Below are 27,978 nucleotides of genomic sequence, written 5' to 3'. Positions count from 1 at the left end.
AATTTCTCCTTCCACATATTTCAGCAATTGTGAACTTGTGAGTTCTATGAGGACAGCGTTCTTTAATACATCATATATTGTGTACTCCTGGATTCTAGCAAGTACCTGGTGCACTGCAAGCTCATTTTGTAGAGGAAACAAATGAACGCATTAAAGTTAGATCCTCTATGATATGTGTTTACTTATAGGTCCACAAGTGATTTTGTTTTTAAATATACAGCAACACCTTGAGAAACTCACTTAAACTATTTGCCCCAAAGCACATTATAAATAAGGCACCTAGATTAGATTATCTCTTAAGAGTCCTGTCTAGATTATATAATTTTTTTTGGAGAAAGAATCTCAAAAAAATTCTATCCCAGTAGAGAGCTGTGGTGTCACAGCTCACAGCAACCTCAAACTCTTGGGTTTAAGGGCTTCTCTTGCCTCAGCCTCCCAAGTAGCTGGGACTACAGGTGCCTGCTACAATGCCCAACTATTTTTTTTGTTGTTGCAGTTGTCATTGTTTAGCTGGCTGGGGCTGGCTTCAAACCCGCCAGCTTTGGTGCATGTGGCTGGTGCCATAACCACTGTGCTAAAGGGCTCTGAGCCTAGATTTTATAATTTTGTGTTTTCTTACTTGAAGGTATTACATCCTGGGCTTCCAGGTCGGGATGGACCTCTACTTGATTCCTAGATTTGTTAAGCTGAGACTAGGTGAGCTACTTAATTCCTTAAATATGGAATGGGTATAAACAACCATTCCTTTAGAAATTTAATAAATGTAGTTTCATAAAGCACAGAGCTGCAACTAAGACTTGGTAATTCTCTCAATACTTTGGGTAGTAATAGCAAAGTCACAGTAAGAGTGAAACTCAAGTGATGAATATATAACTTTTTTTTTTTTTTTTTGGAGACAGGAGCCTCAAGCTGTCCCCCTGGGTAGAGTGCCATGGCATCACAGCTCACAGCAACCTCCAACTCCTGGGCTCAAGCGAGTCTCCTGCCTCCGCCTCCCAAGTAGCTGGGACTACAGGCGCCCTCCACAACGCCTGGCCATTTTTTGGTTGCAGCCATCATCATTCTTTGGCGGGCCCGGGCTGGATTCGAACCCACCACCTTAGGTGTATGTGGCTGGCACTTTAGCCACTTGAGCCACAGGCACCGAGCCTATATAACTATTCTGTAACTCACGATTTTTATATTACAAACATAGATGCACCTACTTCTGACAAAGCTGATTAAAAAGAACTGTAGGAGAAAGTGGTCCTTTCCCAGTTTCCATGCTGTGAAGAAACAGGAACAAGGCTGAGGTCAGTGGTCCAGGGCTTGAAAGTTCCACCACTAATGGGTCCTTTAAAAACAATTAACTATGTCAGAAATACACAATTTTACAATATTAAAAATCCAAGAGTTAGACTTTGGAACTAAACCACCTCAAGTATACTAGGAAACTTCATTCTTTCATAAGTAAAATATATTAAAAAAATAGAAAACAGAATTGACTGCCTTGTCTTGAAAAACAGGTATTTTAATATCCTGCCCTTAAAAAAAAATTAGCTTGAGTGAAATCTTTTTTTTTTGAGGCAGAGTCTCAAGCTGTTGCCCTGGGTAGAGTGCCGTGGTGTCACAGCTCACAACAACCCCAAACTCTTGGGCTTAAGTGAATCTCTAGCCTCAGCCTCCCAGTAGCTGGGACTACAGGCACCTTCCACAGGGCCCGGCTATTTTTTGTTGTTGTTGTTGTTAGTATTTTCAATGTTGAGCAGGCCCTGGCTGGGTGTGAACCTACCAGCCCCAGTGCATGTGGCTGGTGCCCTAACCACAGAGCACACGTGCTGAGCCCCACCTTTAGTTCTTATAACTGTCCCTTAATGTGCTCTCCTACAAGTAAAATTACTAATTTGGTATTTAAACATCTCCACAAATAAATTAACTAGCAAAACATTTTTCTTTTCCCTAAATATTTTACTAGTAAAACTAACAATGAGGAATTATGTGAAAAATCAGTATACCATCTTCTTCTTGTAAGAGGTAGAGACAAAAAGCTTGAAAAAGCAGCTAAAATTAGACAAAAGATTAACCAATTTAATCCTAAAATCCCCCCTAAGTTTTTATATCTAAAATGTTATCCCCACAAATAACACCCTCTTCTAAAGGATAAGAAGCAGATCCCAAATATAATCTTGGGATATTAAAAAGTGTTAAGACAACTCTCAAATATGGCATCTTATTCCTATATTCATGAACTACTTGTTACAAATATATTTCACACCAACTATCCTTAGAAGTCTACCATCTGGCTACAACCTCTAGAAGGACAGGGTATAATTTTCCATAGCTTCTGAATAGGAAATCTTTGTTTTGCTGCAAACCTAGAAGTGCCCTAAAAATTAAAGTATTTAGGTGTTTTCTGACAGGTTAACTGGAAGTTACAAGGGTCAAAAGTAAAATCTAAGAATTTTAAAGCATAAGTACCAAGTTGCAGTTCCCCTATTTTCAATTAAGTGTTTTTATATAAAGTAAAAACTCTAGAATCAAATGAGAAAATAGTTTTAAAAGTACACTTGAACTTGGAAACAAAGTCTGAGAATGCAACAAGGGGGAAAGGGGGAAGGAGCTGAGATTACTACATTAGGCTGAGCAGTTTTTAGAATTCTTTCTGAATTGTTTACAAAAGCCAGATCATGAGCTACAAATACACACACACAGATCAATTTCTAACTAAAATCATCATTACTAGTGTCAATGCCCTCCAGTCAAAGTCCACTAGCCGCACAGCTATAGTTAAAAGGGGGCTTTAATGCCTGCTGGCGGGCAGGAGAGGCTCACCATGAGGAAACACCCAGTGTCTGGTAAGACGGTGTCATGAAGAACCTCTATAGGATTTGGGTTTCTGTTGGGTAATTTGAAAGAGGGTCTAGGGAAGGAGGAGCTTACTCTAAACGGAAAGCCACCAGGAAGTAGGGGTAATTCTGTGGTTGGTCATCTCAATAAATCTCATCTTGGTGGGGGAAGTACTGAAGTGAGGATAATCTACAGCTGCTCAAGTGGCAGCAGTCACATCTCATTTTGGCTGAGAGAAGGTGTTCCCGATTTTCTAGATGGCAGAGTCTGGGGGGGGATTTGTACGTATTTAGACAAAATTAGAAGTGGATTTGCTCTGTCACATTTTATCATGGTCTCAGGGAAACAGTCTGAGGTTGGTATTCTAGGAGATGATGTGAGCAGCAAAGCCAGATTCAGGTGCCAGACCAGCTTCTGAATGTCAAAGGATGCTTTTTTCCCTCCTTTTTTCACTAGCTTAAAAAAACCCACCACCGGACTATGTTTCAAAAAGCCATTAGATGTTCACTATTAAAATTTAATCTGCCGGCTCGGCGCCTGTGGCTCAAGTGGCTAAGGCACCAGCCACATACACCTAAGGTGGCGGGTTCAAATCCAGCCCCGGCTGCCAAACAACATTGACGGCTCCAACCAAAAAATAGCCGGGCGTTGTGGCGGGTGCCTGTGGTCCCAGCTACTTGGGAGGCTGAGGCAGGAGACTCGCTTGAGCCTAGGAGTTGGAGGTTGCTGTGAGCTTTGATGCCACGGCACTCTACCCAGGGGGACAGCTTGAGGCTCTGTCTCAAATAAAAAAAAAAAAATTTAATCTGCCTTTACGGGACAAAAATGCTAAGTTTAAAAAAAAAAAGTCACCAGTAAATATAAAATAGCAGTCCTAGGCATTTCAATCGTTAAGTATCTTTTGTTTTTTTCCCAGTATGTTTGCTTAAAAGCTGTCTCAATATCTTTGAATTATGTGACCCATGATATATTTGAACTGTGACATATCTTAAAGTTATTTTAGAAATTTTACATCTGATTGTTTTCATATAACACTTTTAAGTTACTGATTACTATTCCTACTGAAAGTCCTCAGATCACTATCCCAATGGAAAGATTTCAAGACAGCTATTACCTAAATAGTTATACTTGTTACTCACCAGCTGAGAGTCTGAGGGAGGAAAAATCTTGAGTTTTGTATTATTTTCTTTGATCTCATTCATCAGTTCCTTAAGAATGTAAGTATGTGCCAAATTCTAAAAGAAATCGTAAGTCTTCAGAGTCAGTCAGAATATGCCTCTGATTTTATGGAATACTCTCAAAGTTTCAAATTTCATCTTGCATAGCAAAAACATCTATTTCAAAAAATATTTTTTAAATTTAATTAAATACATTTACCATTTAGTAAGTGTTACCATTATGGAGTTACGGTAAAATTCACCAAAGATCTCTCAGATGCACTGTGTGAAAAGTGTTCGTATGTATATGACAAGGACCACAGAGAGTCTAAATTTCATAAACAGAAATTTCTAGAACAGTCATCATTTGACAATCTGTCAATGATCATGTAAATTTAAATAATCTTTTTTATTTTACAAAGTTTTCTGATGACTCTTACCTGCATGATTGCATTAAAAAAGCATGTATTTCCTAAATTTGTAATTCCCTTTACAGATGGTAGACAGCTGCCTTTTCTTCCCCTCTTTATTTTATCTATTTCACATTTTCCTTCGCCAACTTTCATGATTTTGGAAAATGTATCTGTAAGTTAGAGAAAACAATGGATATGAGATGTAATATAAAATACATGTCATTTGATGTCATTTAAATATATGATATTATTTAAAACTAAATCAGATTGTCTCCCTGAATCCGTATTCCTGAAGAGCTAAAAGACCAGTGTCTTTGGTTTTATATTTTATTGCTGGAGCAATCTATTTAATTTTAATATACAGATCTGTACCTCAGACTACCTTACATCTAATTTAACTTGTCTGAAAATCTGTAAAAAGAATACTGTAAAAAAAAAAAAAAAAGTAGAAAAGGTCTAGTTTCTAAATACTATTTCCCACTAAAGGGGAATAATGACTCCTTGAAGAATAGGCTGAGTCTGAGCCTGGGGTGGCAAAGATGTAAGATGAGCCTGTGGTATCTTTGTAGTGCCAGAGAAATGAGAAAGTGCTCAAAAATGTGATGAATAATCAAATTACACAGGTACTGGATCTAAGAGGCTCCCACTGGTCCAGTCCGGGATAATTTGACCATATCTAAACAAAGATAGTATAATAGATTACTTCTCATAGAATGAGTCTGAATTGATAATAGATTGTTTAAACAGGGGAAATAGGGAGGAGGAACAAGAGAAAAGTCGATAGAAGAAATGATGAAATTGGGAAAAATCATCTTACAGTGGCAAATTTTTATTGTATTATTTTCGTGACTTTTCTGTGAGCTTGAAATTGTCAAAATTAAAACTTTTAAAAAATTAATAGAACCAGATTATAGCACAAAAAGTAAAATACCTAAGTGTATGATATATAAGTACAAGTTTGGGGCTTATCTATTTTCATATGCAGACTTGAAAATCAGTTCATATTTAACAATATGAAAATGAAAAATCCCTAACATTTATGAACTGACATGATTGATTTTACCTATTTAGCAGGTCATTCTGAATTAAAATTTTTATAGTTTGAAGTTTGACAGAAAATTCCCAAATTCTCAAATGTTTTGCTTTTAACTGGATGTTCTTTGAAATTCATTTTAACCCTCAGATTTTATAGTTTACGTGTTTTCTTCATCTAATACTGACATTCAGACTCACATTACTAATTACATTTTAAATGTTTGGCTGATTGATCGAGAACAAGGTACATCTCCCAGTACTGCTCTTCCACTGGGGCACAGCACGGAGAACACCCATAATAAAATTTCAATGTAGATAAAAATCTACAAGATCAAGAGTTTAGCTTATATCTCTGATGAGTGTGTGTTTGTTTGTTTTTCCCATACACACAGGCTCTCAAAAATGTTGCCTAGGCTGGTCTTGAACTCCTGGCCTCAAGCGATCCTCTAACCTTGACCTCTCAAAGTGCTAGGTGTGAGCTACCATGTCTGTGTGATGAATTCTTAAGAGGAAATACATTAAGATATCTCCTCACTTCTGTAAATAGAATTGAAGATGAAGTGGCCTTTTCTAAGGGACAGGAACAGAAAGCAAAGAGAAGCTTTAGGAACTTAGTCTCAGGAACTAAGTGATAACACACATATCTGGTTGGTTCAAATACGGATGAACTCAGCACCTGTGACTTTGGCCAAAGAGAAAACACCTAAATCCATGGCCCCAGGATCAAGCCAGGGTAACATTTGCTCATAGAGGTTTTGTAAGTGATAATTAGGAAGCACTTGGCACAGTTTGCACTCTGTATTTTTTTAATATATATTTTTATGAGCACTCTGTATTTTTAAACAGCTCTGAGGCCTCCAACCTCCCCCAAATGTTACTGTGCCAAAATCTTCATCCTGGCGAGTCATCCTCCCTGTCTACTGTATCAGCTCTCATGTTTTTTTCTTATCTTTATTCATATTCTACACATTCCAGGTCAGGAGTCCTCAAACTACAGCCCGTGGGCCACATGCAGCCCACCTAGGACATTTATCCAGCCCGCCGGGTGTTTTTGCTGCTGCTGCCTGTCCTGCTGAGCAGCTGACTCGTCCCGGGGCCCGCAGTCCGGCCCTCCAACGGTCTGAGGGACAGTGAACTGGCCCCCTGTTTAAAAAGTTTGAGGACCCCCATTCTAGGTATTTTCCCCCCTTGTATTGCTACCTGGATTGTCTGAATTGTTAATATGCATTTTGCTTTTGTGGTTTTCATAATTTCTTGGTTTTTCCTTTTAGCATGTGGAAATGTTTTCTCATTGAGAAAAATTGGTGGTTTCTAAGATGTTTCTTTCACTAAGCAAATCTGTTTCATGGAAAAAAATTTTCTTCCAAATTCTAATAATTTTTATCCTATGTAGTTTTTTTAAAAAATAAACCCTATTAACATTTTTCTTCCTTTATTCTTGTTTATTCCTTAAATGTTACCAGTTATTGAATTATCTGTTGTTCAGGTATTAAGGAGTTATTTTTAACTCCTAATTCTAGGATCCTGAGTTAAAGCAGAAAATCAGCAAAATAGGTCTCTTCTCCAGTCCTCCACTTGTTAAAATAAGTGATAAGAAATAAACCCCACACTAGAGCTTAGGGGAAAAGGCCAGCACCATCAGTGAAGCAGGTCACTGAGGTAGAGAGACCAGTCATGGAAAAAAGGAAAAGGGGGAACAGTATTCAAACCTGCAAAGAGAATAGAAAAGTAAAAACCAACAACAACAACAACAACAACAACCCAATCAGTACTTAAGGAGCACACAGTAAACAGGAACTCAGATTTGGATCCTGGCTGGGTCTGCAGACAGAACAGTCTGCCTCTTGTTTATACCTAGGACTCCAGCTAGAGCCTACAAAAGGAGGTTTCAGACTTTCATTATAGCTGTTGCCAATAGATGGTTTCATAGTGATTTTTAACAGATTAAAAATGGAAGAGCCATGAAATCCGAATATTACATCATCTTTTCAGGCAAGGCATTAACTCAGATTTGATATTTACAAAACTCAGTCTCTGACAGATGAAGGGATCTGCCCAGAGTCACAATGGTAATCTTCTGATTATTAACCCATTACCATTTTACCACCTAAATTCTCTTCAGTTATTTATGTACAGTGAGAAGAATTATACAATATAGGAGGGCAAGACTCTTACAGATTGGGGTATATGCAGCCTTGAACAAATATGACTCCTCAAAAGTATTTTACTCAACATTCTTTATGAATGGTACATTAATATTTCTTAATATCAGGAAACTAAGTGAAAGAAATGAAGTTTATAAATATATTTACTTAGGAAAACGTTCCCAGAATTATATATTAATCTTGCAAAAACATAACATTTTAAAAATCATTTTAATATGCAAATGATTTAGGTATCTGTACCACATTTATCCAGTTTTCAAAACATCTGGGATAGCATCCCAAAGTAAACAATGTTCATAAGACCATCTGGACAAAACTGCAGGCAAAAAAAAAAAGCATAAACATATGGAAAAACAGATTTTCCCCTTCCCTTCAGCGGTGAGGGATGACAAATGTCAGGTCTAGATATATCCACGCTTCACTGTGCGATGCTTTTCAGCACCACCTGGCTCTCCGTGCAGAGCCACCAAATATGGACAGCACTGCCAGAAAGGACATATCCACAGGGCAATGGCAATAAAAGCAGTTTATTTCATGGTTAAATAGCCACTTCACACAAGTGGCAAGGGTCTGTTTGTTGGCTTTTACATGTTAGTCTGTGAGAAAATATTCAAAATTACACCATGAAACAGATGAGATAATTTAGCTAGAGAATATAGTGACATGTTCCAGGAGCTATTTAAGTGTTTTATTTAAAAGTTTTTCTTTTACCAAGTAGCACACTTACAAAATGTAACAATTTAAATTCAATTGATTTAGCAAATGTCCACTGTGTACTCTATTAACCACTATAATTTATATTTAATTTCTTATGACTGGAGTACAAGGAATCCATAGTGAACAGCACAGAGTGGTTAAGTCGTAAATATATAACATCTTAATGAAAGCTTTCCAGGTGGTATGTTTGTTCAATAAGAGACTGGCAACAGCGTTTAAGATTCTGGTTTAAAATAGGGAGGTCTGAATCTGTCTCTGCATTACCTGACAGACTCGCAGGAATGTGTCCTAAAAGCAACCCATAAACTTCAAAGGAAGAATGATTTTGCTCTTGTTAAAAACAAGGCCTTCTCTAAATGAAAACATTTTAGATCCTATGTACTTTAAAAACTCTCCTTTACAGACACAGGGTCAGAGGTGCTAAGGAGTGAACTTTTAAGATGTTTTGAAGCATAATAAGATAAAGCTGCCACAACAAGAAAGATAAAATTTTGATCATTTGTGTTCTCCCAGTTTTACCCTCACCTATAAGAAAGTGGTTTCCAAATTAGAAAAAGTTATCCCAGATTTGGGGGATGGGTTATTTTATTAAAAGGGATTTAATTGACTCTACTTATCACCTCTATTTACCAACACAGATATTCCTTTACATAATAAAATAATATAGACCTAGAATGCAAAGAAAATTGAGAGAAAACTGAGCATTCTAGCTAAAATTTTTAAAGTGTTTATATCCTTGTAGTTTCCTTTTTGTTTTTTGTTTTTTTTTTTTGAGACAGAGCCTCAAGCTGTCCCCCTGGGTAGAGTGCCATGGCATTTCAGCTCACAGTAACCTCCAGCTCCTGGGCTCAGGGGAGTCTCCTGCCTCGACCTCCCAAGTAGCTGGGACCACAGGCGCCCGCCACAACTCCCGGCTATTTTTTGGTTGCAGCCACCATTGTTGTTTTGGCGGGCTCAGGCTGGATTTGAACCTGCCACCTTAGGCGTATGTGGCTGGTGCCTTAGCCACTTGACCCACAGGCGCCAAGCCGTATTTTACTTTTAAGCCTATAACTGGATAAGTACTCGAAGAGTAGCTAGTAAACAGCGTAAGCCTGATAGATTTTGTATATACCAAAGGTCTTGTAAAACAGAACTGGCTGAGGCAACAGCAAAGAAAAAAAAAGATCACTTTAGATTTTCTTGGACAAGTACTACCTCAAATTTTTATATCATAAAAATGACTTCAACACTTAAAGATCCTGTAACTACTTTCTTTTTTTTTTTTTTTTGCAGTTTTTGGCCGGGGCTTGGTTTGAACCCACGACTTGTGGCTTATGGGGCTGGCACCCTTTGAGCCACAAGCGCTGCCCGATCCTGTAACTATCTTTTTAAAAAATGACTTTAAGGATATCATAAATATATTTTTAAAATCTTAGAGTGCCAGTGATCTTTATAATGTTTGAGAACAAAAAACTTTCAAAGCATGATAGCAAAGGCTAAAAACCATTACAAAAAAGATTGCTGGACCTGGCAACAAGGTCCATTGCCTTACAATTTAAGGCAAAATAAAAGTAATTTATGAATAAAGAAAAATATGAAAATGTGCTCTTGTCAACTATATCCTTTGTATAATCTTTCTGGAGGGCAGTTTAACAGTAATCAATTTAGCATGAGTTTCTAATTTGGTCAAGAAATTCCAAAAAAAATTACCCTATAAAAGTATATGAAGATACAACACGTTTACCACAGGAGACCACTGAAAATCTCCAAGAGTGGCTTTGTTGCCAAGTAATATTAAATTGATGTCCCTTTTGTCATAAGTATTTGTAAATTGCCTTGGTTAACCCAGAAAGGGAACACTGGTTCCTCCTTTTTTACCCACAAAAGGGGAAAGCAAGCTTATTTTGCAGTTAAAGGATTTAAGAGCATTATTTCTTTAAATTATCACCTCTGACGATTACACTCATGTTAGAAATGAAATATTTTAGAGATCAAAACCAAGGCATACAGCTGGTTGCCTTGGGTAGAAGATTCAAATCCAAGAAATCTGGCTTCAGAATTCACAAATATTATGATATATGGTCTGTAATAAAGGATAAGATTTGTAAGTATGATAGTTTAAGACACTAATGAAATGCCAGTGGTGATATGAAAGGAAAACCATTACTCTTATGTAAAGCAGTGTGTAATCTATGGATGTGTCTGGTGTTTGGATTTATAAGCTTTATTACTTATATTTGTAGCAGTTTTTCTCAAATCATTCTCCAAGTTCTTGGCACCCACTTTATGCAAATAACTTCTCCCCATGTATTGGTTATGTGACATCTTTGGGAGAACTGAGAAAATAGTCACTCAAATAATTTTGTATGTTTTGTGGTTCAGATAGAGCTCTAAGTTTTTTTAAACATGCTATGTTGTTTAGAAGGTTCACTAGTAAAAAAATAAGATGTACAATATGCATGAGTACCATGGCTCATGCCTGTAATCCTAGCATTCTGGGAGGCTGAGGTGGGAGGTCAAGGTTTCAACGAGCCCTGATGATGCCACTGCATCCTAGCCAGGGTAATAGAGCTCTGTCTTAAAAGATAATTATAAAAATGTCCAATATCTTTCAGAGATGAACTTCTGTAAACAGAGCTATTTTCAATACTTGTTTTTTAAAATGCAAACTTTTTTAATAGAGATGAGGTGTTGCTACGTCTCCCAATCTGGTCTCAAGCAATCCTCCCAGCTCAGTCTCCCAAGTGCTAGGACTACTAATGTGAGCCCTCATGGCCAGTCCTGAACGTGCAGCTTTCTTGGATGCACAACTGTCACTTTATTGCAAAACAAACTATTACCGTTTGTTGAAAAAAAGTATTAAATTGCATTGAGTAAATTGTTACTATAAAGGGTTACAACATTATCCTCAAATATAGTTTCAGACCCCCCCCCATAAAAAACGAGATACAGCAAACTTTATAAAAAACCCGAAGAACCAGGGTGGTGCCTGTGGCTCAAAGGAGTAGGGCGCCAGCCCTTATACCGGAGGTGGTGGGTTCAAACCCAGCCAAAAACTGGGAAAAAAAAACAAAAAACCAAAAACCCCCAAAGAACCAATGTAATCCAGTCTTTTGTATAGGAGGAACACAAGTTTAATGAATTCTATATCTTTTGTCTCACCAAAAATGGCATCCAACAAATATTAAAAATCATAGGCCAAATTTATTGGTTTGGTAAAGAACATGAACTTGACATCTTAAAAAGCAAACCAATATTCAACCATATTATTTCACCAGGAATTCCCTTATTCTGTATTTGTAGAATGCTTCAGTGACATTTGCAAGACAATCAAAGTGGCAAATCTCATGAGCCTTTCAGAGATCACTGGCCCACTTTAAAAATATGTTAGAGGTTTTAGGCTTAGACACATTATCACCTAAAGTCCATGCTGTATGGGAGGGTTCGTTTTTGGTGTACATTTGACAGCTTTGCACAAATTACCAGTGACACGTATCCTTTAAAGCATCGCACAGAGTAGTCTCGCTGCCTTGAAAACCCACTGTGCTTGCCCTACTCATCCTTTCCTCCCTTTGGCACTGGCAACCACTAATATGTTTTCTGTTTGCAAAGTTATTTGGTCTACTTTGTAATAACACGCACTGGACAGGATGCACAGGAATGTCCTTTGGCCCCTTTTCAATTCTGTGTTATATATGACTTTTTCATTCTGTATATGGGGAAGGAGAAGGTAGAGGGAGGTTTTTTTAAGCAAATCCTAACATCAGATGTGAAATCTACACAGCTGTAAGCATTCTTCTGGGAACCTGAACTGGGGCTCATCTCAGTGGCTTAATGCAATTACCTAAACCAGTCATGTAGTAGTAATATAATTGCCCATTTCCACAGCTGAAAAGGAGTTCAATCTTTAAAAAGTGAGTAAAAAGGAAAAACTTGCAGCAGCCCCACAATTCACTTACCTTGCAATCAAGTGATAATTAGCTCCCCTGTTTATTCTCAAAAATCTACCAAGTCCCAGTTAACCATTAACCTTGAAGTTTCTGCTATATGATAAATCAATAATACCATAATAAATGGGCAGGCATACATATAAAGGAATTCCTATCTGTCTCTGCAGAACAAGTCAAATCAAGTGGTCTATCTGAAATACAAAATGGATCAGCCAGTTCTCTGCTTAAAACTTAACAGTGGTTCTTCAATGTCCTCAGACCAAGGTCTAAACTTACAAGGTCTTTAAATATCTGTTCTGAATTACCTCTTGGGTCTCACGGCTTCCCATTCTCCCCCAAAGCACAAAAGTCAATTCTCCAGGTCCACAGAATTCTCTGAACCTAACAAGCTCTCATCATTGAGCTAGTTCCTCTGCCTGGAACACACATCCCTTCCTTTGTTGCCTTGAAAATTTCTAGATACCTTTCAGCTGTCAGCTCAGGTCATTTCTCTAAATAGAATTGTCCTGGCTCCTCCAGTGTAGGTTAGGCAATATTCCAAAGCATTCTCAGAGTCCCTGGCACTTGCTAGCCCCATCACAGCCCTATTTAAATAAGTAATTAAAACAAAGTCTGTCTATACCCCTCACTAGACCAAAAGATCACTAACGACAGAAACTGGGAAGATCTGTCTCATTCATTACTGCATCTCTAACATCGAATACAGCATCTGGCACAAAGCAGAAACTCAAATATATTAAAAGACTAAATAAATAAATACCTTTGAGATTAATATTCAGGGTTTTGAGGGTGAAACTGCAAGGCTTATCTAACAACTTCCTCAGGAAAAACTGGTCATATTCTAGTTCAAGGAAGTAAGAATTTACTGCTTAGTCCCATACAAATCACAAAGATAAGCAGGAGTTGGCTCGGCGCCTGTGGATCAAGTAGCTAAGGCACCAGCACATACACCTAAGTAAGGTGGCAGGTTCGAATCCAACCTGGACCTGCCAAACAACAATGATGGCTGCAACTAAAAAATAGCCAGGCGTTGTGGTGGGCGCCTGTGGTCCCAGCTACTTGGGAGACAGAGGCAGGAGACTCACTTGAGCCCAGGAGTTGGAGGTTGCTGTAAGCTGTGATGTCACAGCACTGTACCCAGGGGAATAGCTTGAGGCTCTGTCTCAAAAAAAAAAAAAAAGAAAAAAAAAGATAAGGAGTCAAATCCTCAAGATAGTTGTAGGAGAGAAAACTAAGACACATATGAACAGGAAAGCCAAACAAAGAGTGGGGTGTTATTAGAGTCTAAAGTGTGCTACACCTACTTTGAGCACCAAGGGAGGACTGGGCAAGAATCCTAGAAGTAGGATTTGAGCTCACCTTATAGAAGACAAAATACAAAGGCAGTTTTCAAAGGGGGTTGGAAAATGCCCTCCTTTCAGGGGTAAAGTCAAAAGCATTTCCCTAATAAGCCTAAACTGTTGTTTTCTTTTTATATTTCTAACCACTCTAAAGCAGAGGCTACATGGTAGCGCCTTAGAATGGATGCAGGTGCAGACAGGGTCGGCCAGCTGTGTTCTAAGCCAGACATTAGAGATTTGTGAAAATGTAACAATGCCACACATTGAAAGTTTGTTTTGAAGAACAGTTATCTTTTCTAAAAACATGTGTTAACATGTCATGAAATTATTTTTCAATGAATATTTAATGTTAGTTTTGATTCCTGAGAAATATTTATATAACCTCCTTGAATCCTAAAAATTTTAAGAGTCTTAGAGGGAGATCAAGACCAAAAGTCAAACCTTCACTGAGCTAGAGATTTTTAGAGGTAGATTGGGCATCAGCTTAGATTCTCTGTACAGATGAGCCGTAGAAAGTGCATTAGAAACGAAGCCACTCAGGCACCACTGAGCTTCAAAATGTGCTCACGTGTTGGGCATGGGGCACACACCTGAAGTTCCACCTACTTGGGCGCTGAGGCAGGCGACTCCCTGGAACTCAGGAGTTAGAGAAGTTGGAAACCAGCCTGGGCAACATAGTAAGACCCACCTCTTAAGAAAATGTGTTTACTATACACGCACAGGCTTTCATAGTTGATAGATTTTTGCTTAGTGTAAAAATATAAAAGTATTTTTATATCATTCTTATCCTCCCATCCAAACACAATATATACCTTTTGAATTATAGACAGGCATTTTTACAGTAAAAATGTCTATAGTCTTCAAAATTATCAGTTAAAATAACCACAGAATCACATCCAGCATTCTTAAAAACCTGGATAGCAACTTTCACATTTGATCTTCCCAGTATTTTGTAACAATATGCTGAAGCCTCATCCAAGAAAAAGCATGGCAGATTCCTGGCCCCAAAAACTTACTTCTAGAATGTCAAGGGACCTGATTTTAAATCAAACTTGCCTGAGACACTCCGTAGCTTTGTCCACAAGGAAAACAACATCTTGCTCTAGACTTTCTGGAAACCTTTTAACTCAAAACTATGTATCTCCCAAACCGCGAGGGCTCTGCTCACACTCAGACTGCCTCTAGAGCCACGTCCCACACACTATTTATGGCTCCCAAACACCACAGAGGCTTATATTAGTGTTTCCCACCACCTGAAATGATCTCTTCCTTCACCTCCACCTGTCCAGAATTTATACTTGAAGGGTCAGCTTGAAAGGCAGATCATCTATGATTCCTTCTCAGTTCCTTTCAGCTAAACATTACATCACTCTTTGAATATTTGAAAGACTTTGATCAAATTTCTTAAAATTGAAATCTTATTCTGCTTGCATTATCAAGGACTTTCTTTGAGATCTAAAGACCTCACAAAGGTACAGACTGTCTTAATGGTCTCTTTCCCCGAAAGCACGATGGAAAAACAAGAAAGTATGAAGGAAAAACGGGGCTCAGATAGGCTGTAATCTGCAGGAAGCCACATGGCTAGTGATTGAAAGAGTCCCATTTTGAATGCCAGACCTCCTGACTGAAAACCATGTTCTTTCTATCATAATCTTCCAGACCTTGCCCTATGCATCTCTTCTATATCCTGTTCTGCTATATTGACACAGCAGCTGCTCCCTAATTCATTTCTCCCAGTCTCAATTCCCAACTGTCCCAAATTCAACCTATTTTATTCTTTCACCCCACCTCATCTCTCAGCTGCTTATAATATAGAATCACTTAAGGCCACTGACATCTTAACACATTATTATTATTATTATTATTTTTGAGACAGAGTCTCACTTTGTCACCCCTGGTAGAGAGCCGTGGTGTCAGAGCTCACAGCAACACTGGACTCTTGGACTCAAGTGCTCTTGCCTCAGCCTCCCAAGTAGCTGGGACTACAGGTGCCTGGCTACTTTTATAGACAGGGGTCCTACTCTTGATCAGGCTGGTCTTGAACTCCCAGACGATCCACCCGCCTAGCCCTCCCAGAGTGCTGGAATTACAGGTGTGAGCCACCACCCTGGCCCATCTTAACATATTCTTGACCAGCAATCTTATGCAGAATGAGTAACTCATGACCGGCAATTTTATGCAATGGGTAACTCATGACCGGCAATTTTATGCAATGGGTAACTTCATGACTGGTCAGCAATATGTTAAAACTGTAATTGACGGTGGCTCACATCTGTAATACCAGCACTTTGTGAAACCAAGGCAGGAGGATTATTCGAGCTCAGGAGTTGGAAGCCAGCCTGGGCAACAAAGTGAGACTCCATCTCTACAAAGAAAGTTTTTTTTAATTGAATTAACAAGGCACAGTGACTTGCACCTGTAGTCCCAACCACTTGAGTGGCTGAGGCAATAGGATCACTTGAGCCCAGGAGTTCAATGCTGCAGTGAGCTGTCAGGAAGTCACTGCACTCCAGTCTGAGCAAGAGAAAGAGACCCTGACTCAATGAAACAAAAACAAACAAGCAAATAAACAAAACCCATGGTAATTGTAAGTATAACACTTCTAGAGTTCTCTGATTCATTCTAGCGAATTGTCAAACCTGAAGGGGTAGTGGGAACCCCCAAATATGTCAATAGTTGGTGAGAAATGCTATGGCCTGGGAATCCTCATGCTGGTAGCTGGTGTGGGAAGTGAGGACAGTTCAACATGAAACTGCGTCCTTAGCCTGTAAAGTCGGACTTAACTCCAGGTAGTGTGAGAACTACAATGCAACTGTGTAACAAATAATAGACACCATCTCATGGATAATGGCAGGATCGTGTAACAAATGATAACAGAAACCATCTCATAGAAACACTGCAGGACTGTGTAACAAATAATAACAGACCCCATCTCATAGATTTGCACAGATACTATGTGAGTATTTTTATATACAATATTTCTAAATCTTTAGAAAATATTATCTCTAAACTTCATAAAAACCCTATAAGGTAGAATTATCATCCTAATTCTGTAAGTAAAGAAATTTAGGAATAAAAGGGACATGCTGGCTCGGTGCCTGTAGCTCAGTGGCTAGGGCTCTAGCCATACACACAAGAGCTGGCAGGTTCGAATCCAGCCCAGGCCCACCAAACAACAATGACAGCTACAACCAAAAAATAGCTGGGCACTGTGGCGGGTACCTGTAGTCCCAGCTACTTGGGAGGCTGAGGCAAGATAAGTGCTTAAGCCTAAGAGTTTGAGGTTGCTGTGAGCTGTGACGCCATGGCCTTCTATCCAGGGTGACAGCTTAAGACTCTGTCTCAAAAAAAAAAAAGGGACATGCCTAGTATATGCAGGAACCTAAGTTCAAACTCAGCACTGTCTAAAGGCCCATGATCTAGAAGAGAAGAGATAGAGGAGGGGAGGGATACAGGAGGAGGGAGGGCATTCGGGGGGACCTTACCTAATGTGCATGATGCAATGATACATTTCAAAACTATTAAGAAATGAGTGTAATTGTGATGGATGTATTACTTAGTTCAATGTAGACATTTCACATTGTATATTGAAGCAGTACCCTGAACTCCATAAAGGCATCAATGTACAAAGTTATGATTTAATAAAAAATAATTCATTAAAATAAATAAATAAAAGCCCAAGATCTAGCCAGGACACACTTCACACACTGAGTTTGCTGCCTAATACATGGTATTCAGACCTTTACTCACATTATTGACTAAGATGTCAGAGATAAATCTAAAGTATTCTTTGTAATTTATGAACTACTTATATGAAATATGAAACATTACGTTTTAATACCAATTCTTTTAGTAATTGCTTAACTTACTTGTTTGTGTTTTGGAAACATGTTTCTGGAGAAAATCAACTATCTGAGCCAAAACCTTCTTATTACAATGCGTTGATAATTTTTCATTACACTCATAACACCTGAAAAAATATAAAATTTAAGCAAATATTATGAAAGCATCATCAATAATTTTGCACTTTAGGTAACAAAGTTGGTAATTATCCATTTCCATCTATAAATTACACGGGAGGGAATCCAAAGGGAAGGGTGTCAGGTTAAGTCCAGAGAAATAAGCAAGGGACAGTTCATAGAGAGCCTTGTAGTAGAGATAAAAATTGTGGCAGCTTATCTGAGATATAATGAAATTCCATGAGAGGGGTATGAAGCAAGGCTGCGATATAAACCAATTTATATTTTATAAACTTCACTCTAATGTGATAAACTAGGTTGGAGGGGGCACCAGGAACAGAAACAGATTAGTACACAGTAGCAGTGGACATGGAGAGAAATGGATATATTCATTATATGTATTTGGCAGGTAAAAACAGTAATGAAATGCATATAAAAGATGAGAGAAGAGATAACTGAGATAACTGCCCTAGGAAGGGAGAATTGGGTGAGAGAATGTCAGTATTTCTCAATGAGGAGTGACTTTGCCACCTAGGGGACATTTGACATTTTGAGTTGTCACAACTGGTAAGAAGAGAGGTGACCGCTGCTGGCATTCATCAGGTTCCGCTAAGCATCCTGCAATGTAAGGACAGCACAACAAAGAATTTATCACAAAGAATTACCAGGCCAAATATTCCTGGTCTAGATGAAACAAGACTTGGTGTGAGTTGATAATGTCTAAAGCTGGTTGATAGGTACAGGAGAGAATTCACTATAACATTTTGTTTACTTTTGTTTTTTGTTCTAAAAAATAACCCTATGATAAAAAGGAGATGAAAATACCTGCCAGGCTTCTAGCTTGATTGCTCAAGGGAGGGAGGTGCCGCTTATAGAGATGGGTTGAATTCCTTGTCTTAATAGCACTCAAAATTCAGTCAAATATTTACTGAGCGCCTACTCTACTACTCCCCCAAAGACAGATCAGTATGTGACAGAGATAATCACAGACATTTCCAAAAAACATCTTTTTTGATACACTATGATTGAATTTAGATATTTCATTATAGTTCCCAGATTTACATTACAAAGGGGCTGAATATTTTACTCATTCAACTATTGTCCAAAAACACAAAATCCAAATAACTGCCCATTCAAAAAATACCGAAATGTCATGAAGTTTTTATTGGCTCGGCACCTGTAGTTCAGCAGATAGGGCGCCAGCCACATATACCAGGGCTGGCAGGTTCAAACCCAGCCCAGGCCTGCCAAACAATAATGACAACTACATCAACAACAACAAAAATAACTGGGCATTGCGGTGGGTGCCTGTGGTCCCAGCTACTCGGGAGGCTGAGGCAAGAGAATTGCTTACGACCAAGAATTTGAGGTTGCTGTGAGCTGTGATGCCACTGTACTCTACTGAGGGTGATATAATGAGACTCTGTCTCAAAAAAAAAAAAGAAATTTTTACTGATTCTATACTTTACTTTTTTACTTTTTTTTTATTATTGGGGATTCATAAATTTACTTGTTGTAGAATGTTTTATTTATTTATTTATTTTAGAGACAGAGTCTCACTTTATTGCCCTCAATAGAGTACTGTGACATCACAGTTCACATCAACCTCCAACTCCTGGGCTTAGGTGATTCTCTTGCCTCAGCCTCCTGAGTAGGTGGGACTATAGGCACTTGACACAATGCCCAGCTGTTTTTCGTTGCAGTTTGGTCAGGGCTAGGTTTGAACCTACCACCCTTGGTATATGGGGCCGATGCCCTACCCGCTGAGCCACAGATGCCACCCACAAAAAATTTTTTTTTAATTCAGCATTTTAAGTGTTTTACATACACTATTTGGTTTAGTTACTTACAAAAATCCTGAAAGTATTATTATTTTTAACTAAATATCTTTATAGAAGTATAAAGCTTTCTTTTCATAGATGAGAAACCAAGATAGGAGGTTCTTGTAATAAGAGTACAAGGGGCTGGGAGGCCAACTTGAGAAGATTGCTTCAGCTCATGAGTTTAAGACACCCTGAGCAAGAGTGAGACCCCATCTCTACTAGAAATAGAAAAAATTAGCCAGGTGTTATGTGGGCATCTGTAGTCCCAATTACTAGGGAGGCTGAGGCAGGAGGATTGCTTGAGCCCAGAAGTTTGAGGTTGCTATGAGCTAGGCTAATTCCAGGGCACTCTAGCCCAGAGCAATTGAGAGAGACTCAGACTCAAAAAAAAAAAAAAAAAAAAAAAAAAAATTACAAGGGTGACCAGTGTTGTGGCTCATGCCTCTAATCCCAGCATTCTGGGTGGCTACAGTGGGAGGATTATTTGAGGTCAGGAGTTCAAGACCACCCTGAACAACACAGCGAGACCCCATCTCTACAAAAATTTTTAAAAGGATAAAAATTAGCCAGGAGTGTGATGCTGTGTGCCAATAGATACAATAGGGAAGAGCCTTTGAGCCTAGGAGTTCAAGACCATAGTGATCTATAATGATGCCATTGCACTCTAGCCTAGACAACAAAGCAAGATTCTGTCACACACACACAAAAAAGGATAAGAGAAATGCTGAATCTTTTTTTGACAAATTTTTGAGCATGGTATTTTAAGAGCACTTATTTATATGTTAATTTAAGTGTTAAGTCAATGCCTCTGAAATCTGTTTAGCTATCAAAATCACAAATAGAACTGCTTTGAGAGTGGATATCTATGAATTTTTCAAAATCCACCCATGTGATTCTGATGTGAAGTTAGAGGCAAGAAGCAGTGTTCTAATAATCATTATTGGTTAGATCAGTACTGAATCCAGTACCTAGCAGCTCTTTGCTAGCCATGATGAAATGATCAAATCTACCATATTCTTTTCTTTTTTTTTAAATTTACATTTTTCTTTCTTTCTTCTTCTTCTTCGGGATCTGAACCCGCCACCTTAGGTGTACGTGGCTGGCGCCTTAGCCGGTTGAGCTATAGGCGCCGAGCCAAGAAGCAGTGTTCTAATAATCATTATTGGTTAGATCAGTACTGAATCCAGTACCTAGCAGCTCTTTGCTAGCCATGATGAAATGATCAAATCTACCATATTCTTTTCTTTTTTATATAGTTAGGGTTTTTCTCTAATTCAGTTTGGCCTTCCTTTTAATTAAAATTAGTAAAATTCTTAAATTTTTTATTGCTAAAAAATTAGAATGGAAAAATAAAATATTCACAATCTTTTCATTTCTATAAATGCATTTAATAAACTTGAATTTCTTTCTTTTAAAGAAAAATTACAGACTCCCAAATATGACTTAATTATTTTCATCATAATGAAACCTAACAAATATTCTCACAAAGCTCAATAAATTCATCATTCTTACAATTCCATATAACTATAAAAGCACAATAAATTATACAACTAGATACAAAAAAATTACAAAACTAATTAAAACTAACAACCTTAACATACTGGATAAGGTTGTTGTAATGAAAATTGTATTTTTTACTTTTTAAATACTTTTTTAATTTAAAAAACTTAAAAAAAAAATTTCATGCTATTATGGGTTCTTAATAAAAATTAAACGGGCTCGGTGTCTGTGGCTCAAGCGACTAAGGCGCCAGCCACATACACCTAAGGTGGCGGGTTTGAATCCCCAGCTCGGGCCCGCCAAACAACAATGATGGCTGCAACCAAAAAATGGCCAGGCGTTGTGGTGGGTGCCTGTGGTCCCAGCTACTTGGGAGGCAGAGGCAGGAGACTCTCTTGAGCCCAGGAGTTGTAGGTTGCTGTGAGCGTGATGCTATGGCACTCTACCCAGGGGGGATAGCTTGAGGCTCCGTCTCAAAAAAAAAAAAAAAAAAAATTAAATGGCCATTCATAATTATGATCCTAAGAGCTTCAACCGAGGCTATGGCACAAGTTCACTGGAGCTGCCAGGTTTCAATCAGTTACCATCTTTCCCTATTTCAGTGGCTCATAACATAGCAGTTGTTCCCTGACTCTTTTCTCCCACTCTCAATTCCCAATTGTCCCAAATTCAGCTTATTTTATTCTTTTGCCCCACATCATCTCTCAGTTGCTTCTAATAAGCAATCATGTAGGGCCTCTAACATCTCAACACTTTGTTGAGCAGCAGTTTTACGCAGAGACTCTCCATCCAGGTAATTCATGATCTGTCACCAATGGGGTTAAACTGTGGACCCAAATCACTGGTGCCCCCCGCCCCACAACTACTACTGAGAATATCTATCTGTAGTCTGTCTACATAAGACCTCCCTGGGATTCTGACACACTGTAATTTGAGACCACAGCAAAATCTTTACTGAGCTGCTGCACTGTGACATCCTGCTCCCCTCACCCCTCTAATGCATTATTTACATGTTAAGTTCCTTTGTTCTTGCCTCATTCTCCCCAATACCACTACTTGGGCCCAAAAACAACATAGAGAAACATGAACGCCAGCAGGCACCCTGTGGCTCTATAAAGATGATCTCCCTCATGAACCAAAATATCCTTATGTTAATTTTAGAACCCTAAAACTACAAAGCTAAAATATTTTTGTCTTAAAGAAAACTTGAAGACTCCTGAAAAGTCATTTAAGGAAGCCTAAGAGTCTATAGGTTTAGTTAGAAAATTATTGCAAAATATAGAGAAAGCATTTCTGAAATAGTGTGTTATGCTGGTAAGAAACTAGAAAATCAAAAACCTTGTTTTAGTGCCCGGATTTTTACTTTGTGACCACAAAAAAGTAAGTAATATACATAAAATGTGGAAACTGGACTAGGTTTTCAGCCAAGCTGAACTAGAAGAATCACCTGAGAGGTTTTTACAAATTTCTTGTGCTCACTTGATTACTGAAAAGTTCTTCCTCCTCTAGAACTCTGAATTCTGTATTAGCAAGTTCATGACAAAAAAGTCAACTAGAAAGAATTTTTCTTTATGTTACAAAGAGAATGTTTAAAGTAGCAAGACTGTTAATTTTTCCAATTTAAATTTTATATACATCAATAAGGTTAATATTCGTAAATTATCCCATAGACTGTGTGCAGGCTAAAAAAACATACGCTGGTATAATATCTTTAAATATTTTACTTTGTAAAGGTTAAAGAAAAAGGTATTTTTCTGTAGTGGACACAAGCACTAACAAAACTTAACTTACTGGGCAGCACCTGTGGCTCAAGAGTGTGGTGCTGGCCCCATATAAAACCTGGCCCAGTCAAAACTGCAAAAAAAAAAAAAAAGACAAAAAGAAAAAACCGTAACTTACCATATAATCCATGTGCTGAGACTAATTACTATACAGTGGGGCTCTGTCCGGGAACTCCTGGAGTGCTTCAGTGAATGCTGGCTTTCTGAGCTTTCACCACATCCCTGAAGATGAACAGAATGCTATTTGTATGATTCACATGTTTGTTTCAAATTAATCAAAACTTAAATCCACACTCAAACTTATATCAAAAAAATTCTGTTTTGTTTTAAATTTTAAACAAGAGGGCAAAGTTTCAGAAAGCAGTAAGGATATTCATTAAATCTGATTTCTTGCAAGGAAGATAACTTGGTTTTTGATGTATAATATTTACCTAAAACAATCATGAGCAGAGTTAACTTTCCTGTGATTTAAAAATACATATACATGGCTTGGCACCTATAGCTAAACAGCTAGGAAGCCAGCCATGTACACCAGGTATGGTGGGTTCGAACCCAGCCTGGGCCTGCCAAACAACAATGACAACAGCAACAAAGAAAAAATAGCTGGGCATTGTGGTGGGCACCTGTAGTTTCAGCTACTTGGGAGGCTGAGGCAAGAGAATCACTTAAGCCCAAGAGTTGGAGGTCCCAGGAGTTGGAGGTTGCTGTGAGCTGTGATGCCACAGCAGTCTATCAAGGGCAACATAGTGAGACTCTGACTCAAAAAAAACAATAATAACAAAAATTAAAATGCATATACTCTCTGTCTGGAGTACTGTGGGGATGCTAAGCATCCCAGCAGGCCAGTTGTCCCCCAAACACACATGCCCAATCCAGTACACTGTATTAATGTACACAGCTGTGATTTAATAATTAAAAAAGATACATAACTATTATGTACCCATAATAAAAATAAAATTTATAAATCATTAAAAAGAAAAAAGATTCCTTTATTTTAAAAAAAGTATACACTTTTAGCTTGGCGCTTATAGCTCAGTGGGTAGGGTGCCAGCCACATACACGGAGGCTGGCAGGCTGAAATCCAGCCTGGGCCAACTACAACCAAAAAATGGCCAGGTGTTGTGGCAGGCACCTGTAGTCCCAGTTATTTGGGAGGCTGAGGCAAGAGAATTGCTTAAGCCCAAGAGTTTGAGGTTGCTGTGAGCTGTGACGCCATAGCACTCTACTGAGGGTGACATAGTGAGACTCTGTCTCAAAAAAAAACAAAAAAACAAGGCAGTGCCTGTAGCTCAGTGAGTAGGGCACTGGCCCATATACTGAGGGTAGTGGGTTCAAACTCAGCCCTGGCCAAACTGCAACAGAAAAATAGCTGGGTGTTATGGTGGGGCCTGTAGTCACAGCTACTCAGGAGGCTAAGGCAAGAGAATTGTCTAAGCCCAAGAGCTGGAGGTTGCTGTGAGCTGTGATGCCATAGCACTCTACCAAGGGTGACAAAGTAAGACTCTGTCTCTAAAAAAAAAAAAAGTACACACTTTTAGTTTTATTAGAAAATTCCTTTATTTCAGATATCAAGAACTTCTAAACTTTTATAAATTATTTTGAACAAAAGGAGAAAAATCCTTTTTGAGAAAAGAAAAAAAAATCTAAAATGTTGGATCTATTTCTTGTGTAAATACAAAAGGTAAAGACAGGTCCAGACTTGGGAACTACTGTCCAAGTGGGTTGGATTTATAAACCACAATTACTTTATGAATACAACATACCTTTTGCTTTACCTTAACGAACATTTCTAAGTTCCTTCCTGGACAGTTTGTATATAAATACCGAATAAATTTTATCTTAAGACCTATGCCTTAGTACAACTTAACGTAACTTAACTTACAGTAAGCACCTAAGGGAAATACTTAAAACAAATTCACATGAAAATTACACTTTTCTTACCTGGAAGCCACACTTGAGGCATAACCAAATGTCAGAAGGAAGCAGTGGCTGCCCATCGTAGAACCTTCTTTCTTTCAAACATTCTGAGCAAACGGACCACACATTCTCAGCCACTGCTCTCTTCACATGGTTCACGCCGACAGCATGACTTACATGTTGGCAAGTTAAACCTAATGAATAAGATACAATAAAATCTGAAAATTTTCTTAGTTGAACCAAATTGCTACCATCAGTAAGCAAAAGTCAGTGGTATTAAAATGCTGTTAACTAAAAAACACAGATTCCAAAAACAATATAACTCAAATGGATACACGTTATATGATTCCAGGTACAGAACATTCATGAAATGATACAGAATGGGAGAACAGATTAGTGGTCATCAAGGGCTATAGGTGGGGAGCAGAGGGCGTGGCGGTAAATGCACAGGGTGGGCATGGTATGGTCAGGTATCTCGATTGTGGTGGTTACCCGTATAAAGCTATTCACGTACTGAAACAGCCTACAGATACACGCAGTCACTCACACGAGTGAATGCATATCTGGTGAAACCTAAAGAAACCCTGAGCACTGTACCAATATCAGTTTCCTGACTTTGATATTATACTGTAACAATGTAAGATGTTAATATTCAAAGAGGCTGGGTAAAGGTGAATGGGACCCCCTTGGATTTCTTTGTACCTTCTTGTGAATCTAAAATCAGATTTATCTTCTTGTGAATCTAAAAATCATTCAAAAATTTCTTTTTTCTTTTCTTTTCTTTTTTTAGAGACAGAGTCTTATTTTGTTGCCCTCAGTAGAGTACTGTGGGGTCAAAGCTCACAGCAACTTCCAGCTCTTGGGCCCAGGCGATTTTCTTGCCTCAGCCTCCTTAGTAGCTGGGACTACAGGCGCCCACCACAATGCCTGGCTATTTTTTGTTACAATTAGGCCGGGGCTGGTTCGGACCAGCCACCCTTGGTATATGGGGCCAGTACCCTGCCCACTGAGCCACAGGTTGCCACCCTCAAAAGTTTAAAATTTATGCCTTGGCAACACAGAAAGACCCTGCCTCTAGAAAGATAACAAAAATTAGCAGGGCCTGGAGGTGTGAGCCTGTAGTCCCAGGTACTCAGCAGGCTGAGGTAGGAGGATCAATTGAGTTCAAGGCTTCAGTGAGCTATGATTTCACCACTGTACTCCAAGCTGGGTGACAGAGCAAGACCCCAATCTCTAAAAAAACTAAAGATGTAAGAAATAAGTAAAAAAAAATTACTTCCCCTCAAGCTGTCCCCCTGGGTAGAGTGCCGTGGTATCACAGCTCACAGCAACCTCCAACTCCTGGGCTCAAGCAAGTCTCCTGCCTCAGCCTCCTGAGAAGCTGGGACCACAGGCACCCACCACAACACCTGGCTATTTTTTGGTTGCAGCCGTCATTGTTTTTTGGCGGGCCCAGGCTGGATTCCAACCCGCCATCTTGGGTGTGTGTGGCTGGTACCTTAGCCACTTGAGCCACAGGTGCCGAGCCAGAAATAAGTAAAATTAAGCAGATTAAACAGCTTCTATGTGCCAGGCATTCTGAATGTATTCTATTTCCCTTAAGATGCACATGTAAAATATTTTTACATGACTAGCTCTGTTATGATGCTATTTTCAATATTGTTGAGAGAAAGGAAAAAAAGAAGCAAACAATGGTATAACTTACAGGAGCAAGAACTCCCAGAATTCTCCTTAAGGAACATCCCCAAACCCGAGTAACAAATTATTCTGACTGGTCCCTCATCATCCTTTATAACAGCCTCTCGCTGTGTGATTGTGTGGAGACAAATGGTCAAAACGGAGCAAACAGGGTTTGAATTTTTCAAATAACTATCTGTTTCTCCCACAGGCACAATTACACTTCCCTTTCTCCGAAATATCTGAACACTTTAATTTCTCCACTTCAGACACTCCAAACATTAAAATTACAACTACCTACTAAAATCACATAAAAAGGCTAAGTCACCTTAAGAGGAAAACAGGAGTATGTACACTTCGGCTCCTTCTCCGTCCCTTTCTAAATGCAAAGCCTATCTTTTAACCTATTAATTAACTAGAATGTGACTGGTGACAAGTCACTTAGGGTGAAATACACTTTCAACAAACAGAAAATATAAATGTGAATAAAATATAAAAGCGTCTAGTTTTACATCACGTGCAAGCTATCAGAACAGACATTAAAGGAGTTAATTCTGAAGTCCTATGTTTGAGAAGCAAGGATTCATGGAAGAAAAGGCTGCTCCGGGAAAGACTGATAAGTGCCCAACAAGTACAAGACCTAGAAATGCCATTGCTTTGTTTGAATTTTACATTGTAAAATGTTAAGGGGAAAATCATTCCACATATCTTTCTTTATCAGTCTCTGGGGTGGTAAATAGCTAGGGTACAAATTAAAATTCTGATTCTACTATTTGGATTTTTCAAATTTCAATTTTTAGCGAATTCAGAGATAAGTGAACTCAAGATAAAAAGGCTCTAAATTAAAGCTTGTAAATGTCTCAATAACATATATTTTTGTGTGTAAATAAAAAAGTTTAGAGCTTTCCTACAGTAGGTAACCAGTGTTTTAAACGCTAACTCTGTGGTAGAAAATATGCAAAGCATTAATAAGTAAATGTCTTCAGTCTTCCAGTATTTCTTTGATTGTAAAATTACTAAATGTCATCTGACTAATAGGTCCTCTAAAGATTCCCGAATAAAATACTAAAATGTATTGAAGTCTATAATTGTTTCACATTAAACAAATTAAAAACAATAATCAGGAGGCTGGGTAAGGGGGCTCCCAGGACTCTGGGAGGCGGAGGTGGGTAGATCACCTGAGCTCACCAATTCGAGACCAGCCTGAGCCTGAATGAGATTTCATGTCTAAAAATAGCCAGGCGTTGTCGTGGGCACCTGTAGTCCCAGCTACTCGGGAGAGTGAGGCAACAGAATTGCTTGAGTCTAAGAGTTTGAGGTTGCTGTGAGCTGTGACGTGATAGCACTCTACTGAGGGCAACAAAAGGAGACTCTGTCTCAAAAACAAAACAATAATCAGAATTTCCATGTTTTCCACTTTAAATAAAAACAAAAACTTTATAGGAAAGTCTTCCAATTTGCAAATGGCAACACTTTCCTTTTCTCCCAGAAATTATCCAAAAATGATAAGAAAAGGAAACAAAGATACAAAGGTCATTTTCAGAGAAAAGCCCTAAGTCACAGATTAAGTAAGTGGAAGGGCACCCACTTCAAAGCAGCCGAGATGGAACTAGGGTGTATGAAGAAGAAAGCAGAGAATGTGCAGCCAGATTTCACACAGAATAGCATGTGCTTCCCAGACACAAGACAAACCTAAATCGCTGTGCTGAAGCTATAGCAGCAGGAGCGATATCCAA

The 27,978-nt window shown here is 38.6% G+C and overlaps 1 protein-coding gene across 1 annotated transcript in view; it reads right to left on the bottom strand.

Moving 5' to 3' along the window:
- The window catches only part of USP45 (ubiquitin specific peptidase 45), a 75,666-nt gene that overhangs the window by 41,705 nt on the left and 5,983 nt on the right, over positions 1 to 27,978 (bottom strand). Inside the window, exons 3-8 of the mRNA XM_023518227.1 lie at positions 24,590 to 24,759; positions 22,767 to 22,870; positions 17,455 to 17,555; positions 4,424 to 4,566; positions 3,966 to 4,061; positions 1,206 to 1,333 (exon numbers count right to left, since the gene is read on the bottom strand). Of these exons, the coding sequence (XP_023373995.1) occupies positions 1,206 to 1,333; positions 3,966 to 4,061; positions 4,424 to 4,566; positions 17,455 to 17,555; positions 22,767 to 22,870; positions 24,590 to 24,759 (742 nt within the window). The remainder of the gene's footprint in view (positions 1 to 1,205; positions 1,334 to 3,965; positions 4,062 to 4,423; positions 4,567 to 17,454; positions 17,556 to 22,766; positions 22,871 to 24,589; positions 24,760 to 27,978) is intronic.

Source organism: Otolemur garnettii, unplaced genomic scaffold, assembly GCF_000181295.1.
Source record: "Otolemur garnettii isolate 467f Iridium unplaced genomic scaffold, OtoGar3 scaffold00132, whole genome shotgun sequence".
Lineage (NCBI taxonomy): Eukaryota > Metazoa > Chordata > Mammalia > Primates > Galagidae > Otolemur > Otolemur garnettii.
This window is presented reverse-complemented; position numbering and strand designations above follow the sequence as displayed.